At 45.9% G+C, this 17,337-nt stretch overlaps 1 pseudogene and 2 gene segments (V, D, J or C); 2 read left to right on the forward strand and 1 right to left on the reverse strand.

Moving 5' to 3' along the window:
* The window catches only part of LOC148149223 (centrosome-associated protein 350-like), a 758,453-nt pseudogene that overhangs the window by 297,920 nt on the left and 443,196 nt on the right, over positions 1 to 17,337 (forward strand).
* Positions 1 to 17,337, forward strand: part of LOC148149224 (Ig kappa chain V-V region MOPC 21-like) — a 194,294-nt gene that overhangs the window by 138,534 nt on the left and 38,423 nt on the right.
* Positions 3,982 to 14,833, reverse strand: LOC148149225 (immunoglobulin kappa variable 3-15-like). The segment is given in 3 exon segments: positions 3,982 to 4,850; positions 14,258 to 14,586; positions 14,773 to 14,833. Coding segments are annotated over 2 exon segments (378 nt in total).

Raw genomic sequence — 17,337 nt, forward strand, 5'->3', positions numbered from 1 at the left:
GATCTGTCAAAGCGTGCCCCCAAACTGCAGAGAACAGCACTTGAGGCATCGCGTCCCCATCTCCATCCTTGCTTGTTGCCCTTCCCTAACTGTTGAGCGGTGGTGGTGACCCATGAGTTTCTTGAAGAGGATCTGACAGAGGGACAAGGTGATGTCCTCGGCCTGAGCACAACTGCCTGACCAGCTGTGCTTTCCCAGCCCTACACTTCTCGACTCCAAGCACATCTATCCCTCAGGAGAATGAGCTGTGGCACAAGAGGAAACGTGGGAGTGTTGGAAAGGCACCGGCAGCCTGGTCAGCCTGCAGAGGGGCAGAAACAGATTTGATAAATGAGCTGATATCATTCTGAGCTGAGATGCAGACTCAGGCTTTCAGAGCCACACAGTTTACATTGTTACTGACCGTGGCTCCATGGGCAATGCTCCTGCCTCATCGTCAAAATGGTCATCGGATTGAAAGCCACCTCAGAAATGAGAGCACAGAATCCAGGCTGAGACTGCGGTGCACTGCTGAAAGTTGCACAATCTCTGGCTCCACCATTTGACGCTCCACCACCACCACACCCCGACCACCCCCACCCCCACCTCAGGGGGTTCGACAAGATCCCATTCTGAAGAGAATCTCTCGGGTATCCTGCTCGCTATTCAACGAGTGCCAACAAAACAGATATGTCTCGTCATTCGTTTACTGTCTGCGGGACCTCACCATCTTGTCCGGGAACGTGACTGCTCTGTGCTCACAGCTTTGAATATTCTGAGATGATTAAAAAAAAACTGCACCAACAAGAGTTCTTTCCTCATTATCATGTAAAAGGGAGGAGTTAATATTTGGGGTTCAGTGATGTTTTATCAAAAAAGCAGCAACATTTTATTTTATTTCATTTTAGGTTGATTTATATTATTTTGTTTAAATTTTGTTTATCAAATTTTAGCCCGCTTGTTTGGCACCACTTCCACACATATCCATTCCCTCCACACCAACATTCAGTAACATTTGTGTGTACTATCTACAAGATGCATTGCAGGAATTCACCAAAGGTCCTGAGGCAACACCTTCTAAACCCATGATTACTTGAATCAAGAAGGACAAGGGCAGCATCACCCCAGCAAGTTCCTCTCCAAGCCATTCACCAGTTTGACTTGGAAATATCGTCACTGGGTCAGAATCCTGGAATTCCCTTCCTGAGGACATTATGAGTCTACCTCCAGCACACAGACTGCAGCGGTTGAAAAAGGCATCTCAGCACCATCTTGTCCAGGACAATTAAAGATGGACAGTAAAAACGCTGGGAAAATTAAGAGTAGGCATGATTTGGGACCAGAAAGTGAGACTGTGATGTCTCAGTTATTCCTGGACATAGGTGTGATCACATCTCAAATACTGTATTGTGTGTAGTTTTGGTCTCCTTATTGAAGGAAGAATATAAATGCATTGGAGGTGGTTCAGAGGGGTTTTACTCGATTGATCGCTGGAATGAGGGGGCTGTGTGATGAGGAAAGATTGGAAAGGCTGGCCTTGTTCTCAGTGGGGTTTAGAAGAGTGAGGAGTTTTCCTGTCCCACAGTATTCTCCAACTCCCTATCTACCTCCCTCGTGTGTCGTACCCTCCTGCCCCTTACTACACATGGAATTGAACTGTGCAGTCCTGAGGCCTATAACTTCCTTCTGGAACTAAGTCTCCAGGTATCTCCAGCACTCCCTGATATATCACTGCTTTTTCAATTCAGCCTTCATTCCAAACTCCCTGAATGGGAGTTCCTGTCGTTTTATACATTCACTGCAGATGTATTTACCCTGAATCATTTCAATGCAATAAAGAAATGTTGATCTTACTTACAACTGAAAAATATCCATTCCTTCATTGGTCCAGTAATTGTCTTCAGTCTCTGTTTTGAAGTTTCAGTAATTTGCATTTATTAACCTTCCCTAATGGACATGTCCTGAAGCAGTCTATTTACACATTCCCTCATACGAAACAATTTCCAGATTCCTATTTTCTTGTTTACCATTTTGTTTCATTCAAACCAAGTGCATGTGCAGGCTCCCAGCAGCTGAAGTGACAGTCCCAAATCACTTTGGAAAAGCAAAGGTGGACTCCTTCCCCAAGTTCACCAAACTCCCACACTGACCAAACCTCCCAGCATTCCCCTCTATGCTGGCTGCACTCAGTGCGAGCTGCAGTATATAAGCTGCCCTGTATTTATATTGCTTCTGATTTATATCACTCCATTCTGAAGTGCTGTTGTTCAGGATCTGGGTTAAGCTCACTCATTTCTCAATCGAAAACTTCCTTCTTTCAGCCTGAAAGAGACTTTACATGTGCAACCAGCAAATGGGACTTCAATGTTGGAATCTGTTTTCAGGATTGATGGGCTTGATGGTTTGATTCCATGAAATAACCTCGTCTAATCTCTTCAGAGGTTGACGTTTCAGATGTAACCCTTCTTCAGGAAGGGGGGGGGGGGGGTAGGTGTCAGGGGAGTTGCAGATAATGGGGTGGGTGGGAGCGAGGTGGTGAGGTGGGGATAGGTTGAGAAAGATAGAGAGTATGACCTGATTAGTCGATGGGAGAGATGAATCCAAAATTATCTCTCCCTTGACCAACCCTCGACCTGTCTTCACCTATCCCCACCTAACCACCCTGCCCCCACCACTCCCTTTATCTGCAGCTCCCCCAACACCCACCCACCCCACTTCAGAAGAATGTTTGCAGCCAAAATGTCGATTTCTCCACCTCCTGATGCTGCCAGTCTTGCTGTGTTCTCCCAGCCTCCTGCTTGTCAACCTTGGATTCCAGCATTTGCAGTTTGTCTCTAATCTCTTCAGGGGCCAGAATGAGTGTGAGGAGATTGGGTTTTGATGGAACTACCCCCAGACTGAAGTAAAAAAAGCATAGTAAGAAAGGCATGTGGATCACATTCGAGAGAGCAAATTGTGAGCAAAAAGTAATTATTACCAGTTAAAGGAGAGAGTGACCACATTGAATTGCTTCTGGTGTCATCCTCTGTGCCCTAACATTTCACAGAGCCAGCTCCACATCCTTCCATTGGCTTTGTCATTGAGAGGCAACATTTCCCTTCCCACAGCCCTTTTTAAAATGTCCTGTCCCAGGAAATCACTGAGGCAGAGAATACTTCACCTTTTCTGGGAAAGATAGAGAAATATAGAGTGTCAAGGAACAGTTTCTCTGCCTTCAGGGTCTGACAGAAGGATGGGTGTAGTGTGTGGATTCTGGAGACAGACAACTGAGATATTCATCACTCCCATCAACACTTGACTTTATTCTAACAACAGTTTCTATTCTTCATTATAAAGTACCAGTTTCAGATTAGACATCTCACACCCAACCCCCATTTCCCCACATTGGAATCAAGAATCAAACTTGCCCCATCTCAGGATTGCCCTCTGAATGTGGTGTCAGTGTGTTAATGCTGTGTTTGAATGAAAGAGCCACGGTGGAATCTGGGACTGAATCCAAGGGGTTTCTGAGCCACCTGCAGACTCCCCGCTGTGTGAGGGTCTGTTTGGATAAGATTTCAGCCCCAGGGGTTCCCACTGATACTAAAGCTCTAGAGTGAGATTACTGGAGTCACATGTGGACTAAGGAGCGCAACAATCAGGTCAATGATCTGCTCTGGAATCCACCCTGAGCCCTGGATGACTCTCACTGAAATGGCCCCAGGGGCTACAGAATATGACAGCAGAAAGTGGAACCAGTTTATCGTTGACTGCCCTCCCCAGCCGTGACTCCCAGACTCCCCAGATTTAACATTCTCAATCTGACTCCAGGGACACACGGGACCAATGCATCGCACTTTAAAAGTGAAGAAAACCCAAGTCTAATTTAAGGAATATTTATTTCCCAAAACCTGTGAAATTGTTATTCTGAGTAACAAGATGCTGCTGATCATATTCATCAATGCAGGGTTCCCAGTAGCTCTGGCCATTTCCAAAGCACACACGAGACAGAGACTTAATCTTCTTGATCTTTATTCCCTTTTCCAGATTTACATTGACAGAAAAAAGACTGCAATTAACAGCCCAGACAGAGGAAGCTGCTCAAAATCACAGCCACAATGGAGCTTGAGGAAAACACTTGTGGAGATTTTCTCAATAACCTGAGAATCCTGTCCCTTAAAGTAGTGACAGAAGCTTAAATTCGAACTGACGGCTGAGCAGGAAGGAGATCTGGTTTACTGAAGCAGAAATTTCAGAGGTTCACATTGTTTTGCACAGCTGACAGTTTTCAGCATCTTTGAGAGGTTTTACTTGGCATCACAAGTCATCACTGTCCCCATAAAACAGTCCCAGGACAGGTTCAGCACGAGGTTTGATACAGAGTAAAGCTTCCTTTTGATGATCCCAATGACCTGCCTTAACCCTTGAACCTCAGAAATGTCACTGAGCCAATCCCAAGAAGGAAGAGAGTTGAAATTCAGTGCTGACAATGACCTTTGTCCTGCCAGCTCAGCCCTGTTCTATTTAAAGTTGTGTCTCCTCTGTGGACTCGTCTCAAACACTCTACACACATTCTGATCTCCTGATGCTCTTGCTGAGGGGAGAGGGGAGGGTCACGTGGGTGAGGGCACAGGAGAAGCGAGCGTTGGACTCCCAGTCAGACCCAGAGAGGGTCAGCAGGCTGCTGACACTGTAGGTGCTGTCCGAAGCTCGCAGGTAGTTGCTGGTCTGAACCCCGTCCGAAATGACTGCACCGTCCTTCTTCCACTGCACCTCCAGCTCATCGGGATAGAAGTGATTGGCAAGGCACACCAGGGTGGCAGTGCCCTTGGCATTGACCTGCTCTGGGGAGGGGGGCAGCAGGGTCAGCTTGGGCTGAGAGTTTTCACGGCCTGAAAGACAAGACAAACAATTTTAATCCCTGCCATTCAAAGGGATTTCAAAAACTCTGAACATTCACTGGCAAACAATCCATTTGAACATTTGTAGTCAATACCTAACAAACCCCATAAAAGGACAGGGACTTTTAAAATTGTTTCTTGGGATGTGAGTGTCACTGACAGGGCGAGCATTTATTGCCCATCCCTAACTGCCCCTGAGAGGGTGATGGTGAAAAAGAAGGGGCAGTTTTGGATCATTCTTTCGGGAATGAATGTGGGCAGCTGGAAGGGCTATCATTGGGGGAGCATTTCAGTGACAGTGACCAGAACTCAGTGAGATTGAGAGTCGCGATGGAAATGGAGAACCACGGAGCAAGTGTAAAAGATTTCATTTGGGAACAAACCATTTTACTAAACTGGGCAGGGATTGGGGAAAAGTAGCTGAAAGACAAAATGCAGGGGTGAAATTTACCAGGACCTGAGGAAAGCAAAGAGCTAACAGGATGAAATGTGTCCAAATGAAGTCAGGGAAATCCCAGTGATGTTTTATAATCACAGAAAGAACAAGAGAATGAAGGAATGTGTGAGGCCCATTCGAGAGCAGGAAGGGAACTTATGTGCAGTGGTGGGAGATGGAGCAATGGTTCCTCGTGAAAACTTTTGGTCTGTGTTCACAAAAGAGAGGGACATATATAGCAGTAACTGTAGTTCAGGAGGACAACTGTGCAATTTTGGAACATCATCTTTCACATCTGAAAGACTCCCAGTTCATCCAATGAAAAGAAAGATCCATGCTGTCCTAAAGATATTTGCAGACAGTGTGGGACTTGTTTGAAATGTGGTCACTGTTGTAATGTAGGAAATGTGCAAGCCAGATTGTACACAGCAAATGAGGAAATGAAAGTTAAAGGAGAAGGGAGGAATACTGGTTAGTGATGGAATTGATTGTTACTAGAAAATAAAAGGAAAGGGACAGAGTATTGTGAATGTCATATTGTACTGAGGAAACTTAAAAGTGCAGGGAAGCTCAGTATAGAACAAGCTTAAAGGTTTTGTCTCTTAACACATGAACCATTCGGAATAATGTAGACAAAATGGTACCACACAAACCAAGGGAAATCAAGTTTGCGAGGAGTTTAAACTAACTAAAGAAGTTAGGAGCTCAGGAGAAGTTATTAAAGTATCCAGACCAAGTAATAGGATCGAGATTATGGAAAGGATCAGGAATCGAACTTGAGGCACCGCAGGGTGGAATGGTGGATCAGTGGTTAGCACTGCTGTCTCACAGCTTCGGAGACACAGACTCAATTCCAATTAACAGTCTGTGTGGGATTTACACATTCTCCCCCTGTCCACTTGGGTTTCCTCCCATTGTCACAAAGCTGTTTTGGTTAGGAGAATTATCCATGGGAATTGTAGGGTGGGTGGGATGCTTTTTGGAGGGTCAATCTGGGCTGAATGGCCTGCTTCCACACTGGAGGGATTCTGTGATTTCTAAAGGAGATAACTATGAGAAGGAGGCAGTCAGTGCATGACTGAGGGTGTTGTACGAGATGCATCAAGTATATGAAACAAGGTAAATGAGCCTGTAGCGCAGGGATGTGGCTGCAAGGGGATCAGGGCTGGGAACTAAATATCCACGGATGCACATCCTATTGAAAGGAAATGTGAGGGGATAGTGGGTCAAGTGTGAAGGAGGAACTGAAGGTAATCATTGTTAGTCAGGAAATGGTTTTGGGGAGACTGTTGGTACCAAAACTTGTAAGTCCCCAGGAGCCAGCAAGTCATCAGAGTATTTAAGAAAGTGGGTGTAGAAATAATGGACACATTGCTGATCATTTTCCAACATTCTGTCGACTCTGACAGAGTTCCAATGGACTGGACAGTATCCAATGTAACCCCACTTTTAATAAAAGGAGGGAGAGTGAAAATGAGGAATTATGCATGAGGAAAACGCTGGAGTCAGTTATTAAAGATACAGTAACCGAGCATTTGGAAAGCAGTGACAGGATCGGTCCAAGTCAGCATGGATTTACTAAAGGGAAATCAGGCCTGACACATCTTCTGGAAGGTTTTGAGGATGTGATCAGTGGAGAATGGACAAGGCTGAATCAGTGGACAACAAAACTTGATGAAAACGTTCAGCAGGTCTGGCAGCATCTGTGGACAGCAATCGAAGTTAACATTTCAGATTGAGTGACCCTCCCTCAGGACCCAGTGGATGTTGTGTTCTGGACTTTCAAAAGGCTTCTGACAAGGTCCCATACAAGAGATCAGTGAGCAAAATTAAACCTCATGGTATTGGAGGTAATGTATTGACATGGAGAGAGAACTCATTGGCAGATAGAAAGCAGAGAGTTGGAATAAATGGGTCCCTTTCAGAGTGGCAGGCAGTGATGAGTGGGTACCGCAGGGTTCAGTGCTGGGACCCCAGCTATTCACAATATACATAAATGATATGGACAAAGGAATTGAATGCAATCCCTCCAAATTTGCAGATGACACTCAGCTGGGTGACAATGTGTGCTGTGAGGAGGATGTTAAGAGGCTGCAGAGTGACTTGGACAGGCTGGCTGAGTGGACAAATACTTGGCAAATGCAATATAATTTGGGTAAATGTGAGATTTTCCACTTTGGTGGTAAAACAGGAAGTCAGATTATTAGTGAATGGTGAAAGTTTAGGAAAAGGTGAGGTGCAATGTGAGTTGGGTGTCATGGTGGAACAGTAACTGAAAGGGGGCATGCAGGTGCAGCAGGCAGTGAGGAAAGCTAATGGCATGCTGGCCTTCACAGTGAGAGGATTTGTGTACTGGAGTAAGGATGTCTTGTGGAATTAAGGCCTCAGCTTGAGTATTATGTGCAGGTTTGGTCTCCTCATCTGAGGAAGGACATTCTTACTATTGAGGGAGTCCAGCGAAGGTTCACTGGAAGGGAAGGGACAGCAGGACTGACATATGAGGAAAGACTAGATCAACTGGGCTTGTACTCACTGGGATTTAGAAGTATGAGAGGAATCTCATAGAAACATATAAAATCCTGATGGGTTTTGACAGGCTTGATGCTGAAAGAATGTGCTTGATACTAGGAAAATCCAAAACTCGGGGTCACAGTCGAAGATTAAGGGTTAAGTTATTCCGATGTTGTGAACCTGTGGAATCAAGGGATATGGGGGTGGAGTGGGAATAGGATAATGAGATTGGGTAATCAGCCATGATCATATTGAACGGTGGTGCAGACTCAAAGGGCTGAGTGGCCGATTCATGCAGCCATTTTCTATGTTTCTATGTTTCTAATGATAGGTACATGTGAAGGGGGTGGGAGTGGGGTGAGGGAGGAGCAGGTTTACCCTGTCAGGGAGAACTGAAATTACATCGACAGCAAGAGGAAATATGGAGTTGGAAAGCATAGAATCTGTGTGAGTCAACTTCAGGACCCACAAAATAGCAAAGGGCCTGATGGGAATTATGTAGAAGTCTGCTCTCAGTAGTCGGGATGTGGGGCAGAAAATAAATCAGGAGATAGAAAACGCATGTAAGAAAGGGATTATTACAATAATCATGGGGACTGCAATATGCAGGTAGACTGGGAAAGTCAGGTTGGGAATGGATCTCAAGGAAAGGAATTCATGGAATGTCTGCGAGAGGCTATTTTTGGAACAGTTTGTGGTAGACCCACTAGGAAACAGGTAATTCCGGATTCGGTGATGTGTAATGAGGCAGCCCAGATTGGGGAGCTGAAGGTGAGTGAACCCTGAGGGGGCAGTGACCATAATGCGTTAGAATTCACCGCGCAGTTCGAGAGGGAGAAGCTGGACTTCGAGGTAATAATCGGAGTCAATGATCAAGTTAGACAAAGGAGAGCCAATGAACATGATCTATTTGGGTTTCCAGAAGGCCTTTGACAAGTTGCCACACAGGAGGCTGCTAAACAACATAAGAGCCCATGGGGTTTGGGGTCCGGAACTGACATGGGATCGAGGGTGGAAATAAATGGGTCTTTTGCAGGATGGCAGCTGGTGCCTCATGCAGTTCAGCAGGGGGCAGTGTTGGGACCTCAGCTATTCATGTAACAATTAATTATATATTAACGATCTGGGAAAACGAACTGAGGGCATTGTTCCTAAATTTGCTGATAACACAAAGATGAGGGAGGGACAGGGAGAGTTGAGGAAGCAGGGAGGCTGCAGAAGGACTTGGAAAGACTCAGAGAGCGGGCAAAGAAGTGACAGATGGAATACAAAGTGGGAAAGTATGAGGTTATGCCCTTAGGTTGGAAGAATAGAGACTAAAACTGTTTTCTAAATGGGGAAATTTGGAATTCTGAAATATAAAGGGACTTAGGAGTCCTCTTTCAGATTTCACTTAAGGTTAATATGTCAGTTCAGTTAGCAATTAGGAAGACAAATGCAATGTTAGCATTCATTTCAACTGAGTTAGAATACAAGAGCAGGTATGTCCTGCTGAGGCTGTATGAGACTCTGGTCAGACTGCATTTGGAATATTGTGAACAGTTTTGGGACCTGTATCTAAGGAGGGATGTGCTTGCATTGGGGGAGATCCAGAGGAGGTTTATGAGAATGACCCTGGGGGTGACAGCCTGGTCTGTTGAGGAGAGATTGAGGACTGTGGATGTGTACTTGATAGAGTTCTTAAGGACATGCGGAGATCATATTGAAACTTACAGAATACTGAGAGGCCTGGATAGAGTGGGCAGGGATGAAATGTTTCCACCAGTAAGAGAAACATGGACCAGAGGGCACAGCCACAGAATTTAGGGATAATCCATTAGGACTGAGATGAGGAGGAATTTCTTCTGCCAGAGGGTAGTTAATCTGTGGAACTCATGCTGTGGAGGTGAAGGCATTGAGTGTGTTTCGGATGGACATTGATAGGTTCCTGATTGGGAAGGCGATCAAAGATAATGGGAAGAAGGCAGGAGAATGTTCGTGAGAAACACGTCAGCCATGCCCAAATGGCACAGCAGTCTTGATGGGCCGAATGGCCTAATTCTGCTCTGTTATCATATTGTCTTTTGAACAGACTCTGCCAAACCCTGGAACACTGAAAGGCCTGGATTTGAGCCCTGCTGGAGCTGTTTGTCATCAGAAATTTATCAAGGGATAACCAGGGAGTGGTGAGAGTATGCACCCTGTTCCATGTGGGAACTTCAGGATGCTTCCCAGCTCCTGGAATACCATGAATACAGGAAGTGTGGTCAGTGACAGCAGTTGGAGCTCTGGGTTTCGGAGCTTGAGCAGCAGCTGGTGTCAGTGTGGAGCATCCGTGAGGCTGAGAGCTCCGTGGAGAGCACGTTTCTAGATGTGGTCACTCTGCAGCTTCAGAGTATGCAGGGAGAGAGGGAATGGGGGATCAGCAGATAGTCCAACAGGACTATGCTGCTAGTACAGGAATCCCCTGAGTGCATCCCACTGTCCAACCAGGATTCAGTTTGGAATCCTGATGAGAATGATGGTTCATCTGGGGAGTGTAGCCGGAGCCAAGTCCATGGCACCACGGGGACTCAGCTGTACAGGGAGGCACAAGGAAGACTGGAAGAGCGATAGTGAGAGGAGATTCGAGAGTGAGGGCAATCGGTAGGTGTTTCTGCAGCTGCAGATGGGATTCCAGGATGGTGTGTTGTCTCCCACCCTGAGGGGAGACGGGGAACAGGCAGCAGTTGTAGTCCCAGTGACAGAGGGAGAAAGGGGATGTGGTCCTGCAGTCAGAATTTAGGGAGCTCTGGAGGCAATTAGCAACAGCAGCTCAAAATTGTGAATCTCTGGACTACTCCCAGTGACCAATGCAAGTGAGGATAGGAACAGGAGGACAAGGCAGGGTGTATCTGATGCTGGAAAGGTGATCCAGGAGGGAGCATTTGAGATTCTTGGGACATTGGGAATGACTTTGTGGGAGATGTGACCTCTATAGACCAGATGGGTTGCTCCTGAACAGAACTGAGCTCCTTGTGGGGTGATTTGCTGGTGCTGTTGGAGAGGGTTTAAATGAACATGGAAGGGGGACTGTGGGAAACAGGAGGAAATATCAGGGAGGAACACCAAGGAAAACAGAATCATGGAAGAGATAGATACTCTTAAGTAAGGAATAGTAACTTTCTTGGCCGGGTCACAGTGAGGGAGAGAGAGTAATAATTTCTAAATCCAACTGACTGTGTGCATGTATGGGCCTGCGTGGAGTATGGGGAGTAAGATTGGGGAGTTACAGACGCATATTACCAAGTGGAAGTCTGGTGTTGTTGCTCTTACAGATGAGGCTCAAATGAGGACAGGACTGGGTGTTAAATATTCCTGGATACAAGGTGTTCAATAAAGATAGGAAAAGGGGAAGAAGGTGTGGGATTGGTTAAGATCGGTGCAGAGCTGGAGAAAGAGGATATCCCAGAGGGGTCAAGGGCAGAATGGATTTGGTTTGAGATAAGGAACAAAAAAGGTTGTTCAGTGCAGTCTGTCGGTCACCAACTAGAGGGAAAGATGTAGAGGAAGAAATCTGCAAGAAATTCACAGCACACATTTGGGTAACTTTAATTATCAGAATATAGAATGAAATCGGAGCAGTGTGAAGGGCAGAGAGGGGCCAGAGTTGTGAGAGTGTGCTCGGGTGAATTTTCTCCAACCGTGTGTTCCCATTCCAATCAGAAAGGAAACTCTGCCAGACCTGGATCTTGGGAATGAGGAGGCCCATGTAGATCAAGTATCAATGGGAGGACATTTAGGGAATTGTATCACAAGCATTAGGGAGACAGTGGAAAAGGACAAAGGACAATCCAGAGTAAAGTCATGACCATGGATCATATCCCATGGATCACCTCCAAATGTCTCACTCTAAGAAATTTCATATTTTATTTTAAAACAGAATATGAATGAGTTACCAATCTAATATTTTGCCGCAGAATTTATGGTTTAGAAGGACATCGAAGTGAAGGAAATTCGGGAAATAAATGTTGCTGTCTTGAGAAGAGTCCATATTACAGAAGAAGAGATGCTGTAATCTGTTCTTTAAACTCATAAAGGTAGATAAATCCCCAGGAGCTGATCAGCTCCATCCCAGTACTTTGTGGGAAGCTTGGGAAGAGACTTTGACACCCCTTGGTGAGATGTTTATATTATCAACAGCCACGGGTGATGTGCTGGAAGACTGGAGCTTGGCTAATTTTGTGCTGATATTTAGGAAGGTCTGCAAGGAATACCCTGGGAATTATAGACCGGTGAGTCTGATAGTGGTAAGTTGTTGGAGGGGATTTTGACAGACAGGATCTAAATGCATTTGGAAAGACAAGGATTGATTAAGGATAGTCCACATGACTTTGTCAGTGGGAAAACATGTCTCACAAATTTGATTGAGTTTTTTGAAGACATGACCAAGAAGATAGCTGAGGGCAGAGTGGTAGACATTCTCTACATGGACTTTAGCAAGACCTTTGACAAGGTGCTGCATGGTCAACTGGTTAGTAAGTTAGATCAAGTTGGATCCAGGGAAGCTAACTGATACAAAGTTGGCTTAATAGTTGGAGACAGAGAGTGGTGGTAGATAATGGTTTTCAGACTGGAAGCCTGTGACCAGCGATGTGGCAAAAGGATTGGTTCTGGGTTCATCATTGTTCATCATTTATAGAAACAAATTGAATGAGAATATAGGGGCCATGGTTTGTGAGTTTGCAGATGACACTAACATTGGTAGTTTCATGGACAGTGAAGAAGGCTATTTGAGAGTACATTTACATTACACATTGAGATAATAAGGAGGTGTTACATTTTGGTACAAAAACCAGGCCAGGGCTAACACAGTTAATTGTGGGGCCATGGGGAGTGTTGTCAAACAGGGAGACCAAGGGGTGGAGGCACATAGAGGATTGAAACTGGTGTCACATGGAGACAGGGTGGTGAAGAAAGCATTTGGTACAATAGCTTCTATCGGTCAGAGTATTACGTGTGGGAGTTGTTACGATTCTCCAAGGTATTGATCAGGCCCATTCCCAGTCACCCTGCTATTGGAAGGATGTCTTTAAATTGGAAAGGGTGTAAAAAGGATGACAAGGATGTCACCGAGACTGGAGGGTTTGAGTTATAAGGAGAGGCTGGTTAGGCCTGGGCTATTTCCCTTGGAAGGTCAGAGACTGCTGGGTGACATTTTAGAGGTTAATAAAATGATAATGGTCATAGATAAGATGACTAGCTCAGGTTTATTCCCCAGAGTAAGGGAGTCCAAAACTAAACAGCAGAGGTTTAAAGCAAGAGGGGAAAGATTCAAAAGGGACCTGAGGTGCATCTCGTTCACATAGAGGGTGGTGTGTGTATTGAATGAGCTGCCAGAGGAAGTCGTTGAGGTGAGTATGATAACAACATTTAAAAGGCATTTGAACAGGTACATGGACAGGAACGGTATGGGGGTAATTAGCGAAATGCAAGCAAATGGGACTACGGGAATAGATAAGGGGAATAATTCATGAAGGATGTGAATATTTTGGAAATGGGGTAAAAAAATTCCCATAGAAGGTTCAGGGATGAGGAATGTCAGTTATGAACAAACTTTGGAGAAGTTTGGGCTGTCTTCCTTGGAGAAGTGAAGGCTGAGAGGACATTTTTTTGAGGAATTCAAAATCAGGAGGTGTCTGGCCAGAGGAAATAGGGAAAAAATGTTCCCACTCATGAAAGTATTGAGAAGGAGAGGGCACAGATTTAAAGTAATTAGTGAGAGAATCAAAAGTGAGATGAGGAAAAACATTCTCAGCCAGCGAGTGGTTAAGGTGTGGAATGCACTGCCTGAGAGTGTGGTGGAGGCAGCTTCAATTGAAACATTCCGAAGGGAATGAGACTGTTATTTGAAAAGGAACAATGTGCAGGGTGACAGGGAGAAGGCAGGAGAATGACACTCAGTGAATTGCTCATTCGGAGAGCCGGTCCAGACAGGATGGACGGAACGGCCTCCGTGTGCACTGTAACAACTCTGTGATTGTGTGATTGAGCAGAGTTAAAGCTGGGGGAGGTGGGAGCTCAGTGTCTCACTGTGCTGCTGCTGCTGCTGCTGCTGCTGAGGTCAGTGAGATCAGAGACTGGGACAGGGAGCCAGAGCTCACATCAAACTCTGCCCGTGTCCGACACACTGAGACTGGCAGGAGGCTACTCACTGATTTCATTCCGTGCTGCAGGAATGGGACCACAGGCTGCAAATGGACAGAGCTCCTCCACACGGTGAGTTAAACTAATTGACTTTTATCTTGCTGCTTAAAGGGACAATGGAACTACAGAAATACAGCTGGACACCCTGTTAGACACAGTGCTCCTTCATCAACTATTTCATTCACTGCAGCTTCTCACTAATACCTTCACAAATTCAGCATTTGTGTTTTAGAAAGTGTGTTTCAGTATTGACAGGATTCATAACGGAGGATTGAGGTTTACTTACTCAGTCGGAGCTTGGTTCCTTTCCCGAACGATAGGGGGAGCTGCTTTCCTGCATACAGTAATAGTCAGCGACATCCTCATTCTGAACGTTGCTGATTTTCAGGGTGAAACTGGTCCCTGATCCACTGCCGGTGAATCGATTGGAGACTCCTGTGAATCGAGTTGTTGCACTGTAGATCAGGAGAGAGGGTTTCTGACCTTCTCGCTGCTGGTACCAAGCAAGGCTGCTACCAATGCTTTGACTGGCCGTACAGGTGATGGTTGCAGTGTGGCCCAGTCCCACTGACAGCACCGGGGGAGACTGAGTCATGGTGATGTCCCCACTGATACCTGAGGGGTCAGAGAGAAACACAGTGAAGTCAGAACTGTCACAGAAAGAGCCTGTCAAATGAGAGATTGTTGGAGACACTGAGCTTTCCTCTGGTTTCAGCTTTTTTCCTTCAATCACAAGTCAGTGGAATTGGAGTGAAATGGAGAGCAGCTAAAGATTCAAGGTGGAAGGAGAGAGATTTGTACCTGCGACACAGAATGCCAGGGGCCAGATCAGCTGGATGTGTGAAATCATGGTGTGTGCTCCTGTCCCTGGGCCTGGTTCCTGATAAACTCTCCCTTCACTGGGTTCTGCTTTATAAAGCTGCAGTCTGTGAGAGTCTGACTGGGTGTTCCTCAGTATGTAAATGGAATTGGGCAGAGAGAGCCACGTCAGCCCCTCACACTTCCTCTTCTCTCTCTCTCTCTTTCTCACTGTCTCAGAGAGTCATTGATGTGAACAGCACTGAATGAGACCATTTGGCCCATTGTATCTGTGCTGTTAAACAAAGATCTGATGACACTAAACCCATCCTCCAGCTCTTGGCCCATTACCCTGGAGGCTACAGCAACACAAGGGAATATCTAAACACTGCTCCAATGTCACGAGAGTTTGTGACTCAACCAGCCTTTCAGGCAGTGAGTTCCAGACTCCCACCACCCTCTGGGTGAAAACAGTTCTCCTCAACTCTCCTCTCTCTCTCGAACTCGACTGGGCCTGGACTCACTTGAGTTCAGAAGGATGAGAGGGAATCTGATTGAAACATATAAAATTCTAACAGGGCTGGGCAGGGAGGAGGTTTCCCCTGGTTGGCGAGTCTGGAACCAGGGGACCCAGTCTCAGGGGGATACCATTTAGGACTGAGATGAGGAAACATTTCTTCACTCAGAGGGTGGTCAACCTGTAGAATTCTCTACCACTGAATATATTCAAGAAAAAGAGAGAGATAATTGTTTTGCATTTTAACAGCATGAAGGGAATGGGGAGAAAGCAGGAATATGGTTTGAGAGAGAGGGTCAGCCATGATCATAGCGAAATGGCCTGCTCCAGCTCCGAGTTTCTGTGTGTCCATGTCTGTGTTGCCTTCAATCTCGGTCCCTGGTTACTGAGTCCTTTACTCATGTAAAAAGTGCCTTCCTACCCACACTATCACTGCCCCAAATAATCTTATACCCCTCTATCAGGTCCCCTCTCAGCCTTCACTGCTCCAAGGAAAACAACCCCAACCTTTCTCATCTTATCTCAAAGCTCACATTCAAGCAGCATTCTGGGAAATCTCCCCGTACCCTCTCAAGTACAATCACATCCTTCCCAGAATGTGGTGACCAGGACCTGTCCTCTTCTCTCTCTCTCTCTCTCTCTTTCTCTATCTCTCTCTCTCTCTCTCTGTCTATCTCCCTTTCTGACTCACACCTTACACTTCTTTCTCTCTACCTCTATCTCTCTCTCCCCCACTGTTAATCTCTTTCATATTCTCTTTCTGTCTCAAAGCCACTCCCTCCAACTCATTCCCAGTTCCTCACTCCGTCTCATAATCTCTATTTCTGCATCTTTCTCTGTCTCCGTCACTCACTCCATCTCTCGCTATCATTGAAAGCATCCAAATGTTATCTGCCCCTCTCTATTCCTCCCTCTCTTTCTCTCCCTCCCTCTCTGCATCCCAATCTACAGTCTCTCTCCCTCCCTCTCTGGCATTCTGTCTCTAACCATACTCATCTCTCTCTCTCTCACACACACACACTCAACCCCACCCTCTCTCTCTCTCTTGATTCCCTTCACTCTTGGTATCATACCCATCTTACTTTTTTCTCTCTCTCCATGCCTCTCAGTCACATCTTGTTTCTCTCTCTATACCTCAACCTCACCATTTCTACCACCCTCTACCTCTCTCTTGGTCCCCTCACATATCTCACACTGTCTCAGATGCTCCTCCCTCTATCCCCGATCTCTCTCTCTCTCTCTCTCTCTCTCTCTCTTGCACACACACACACACAGAAACTTCCTCTCTCTCTGTCTCGCTTCTCTCTCTTTCTGACAGTGTCCTGGGTGGTGTCAGTTGAATGCAGGATAAATCTCCCTCTGCTCTGCACCACTAATGGACATTAACCCTTTACCACAGAAGGATGTATTTTCCTGGAGTAACTCCCCATTTCCCACATTGACCAGGGTTTGGCCTTGCTCAGGAAGACGGACAGATTCTTGTCAAAAGAAAGGCAGTTCTGTGCTGTTGGCCTATTCTCACTGGGGACTGGTTTGGACACAAAGCACATTCCATGAAGGCCCAGCAGAGAGAGGAGATCCTCAGGCCATCAGTGTGAGCTGGAGGGACAGGACAGGCTCTGACCCACTGACCCATCCTGTACATTCACAACATGTTCCAATCCTTTTCCCTTTCCTTCCATTTCCATGATGAGTATCTGAGTCAGGCTGTTTCACTGGGATGAGGGTTGGACTATTACATAGTTACAACAGAAAGGAACTGAACCCCATACCCAATAGCGACCAGTAAACATGGGCCTCCTTCCTGCTGGAACCTCCAACAGAGACCAGTAAACATGGATCTCCTTCTAACTGGATCCTCCAACAGAGACCAGTAAACATGGGCCTCCTATTCACTGGAGTTTCCGATGGAGACGAGTAGATGACTGAGTTTTTGAAGAAGTAATCAAAGAGATAGATAAAGGTGGAGCAGTACACTCTGTCCACATGGACTTTAGCAAGGCCTTAGACAAGGTTCCCCGGTAGACTGTTTAGTAAGATTATATCACATA

Source organism: Chiloscyllium plagiosum, unplaced genomic scaffold (assembly GCF_037043375.1).
Source record: "Chiloscyllium plagiosum isolate Xiang-an unplaced genomic scaffold, Cpla_swu_hap1 HiC_scaffold_9, whole genome shotgun sequence".
In the NCBI taxonomy this organism is placed as follows: domain Eukaryota; kingdom Metazoa; phylum Chordata; class Chondrichthyes; order Orectolobiformes; family Hemiscylliidae; genus Chiloscyllium; species Chiloscyllium plagiosum.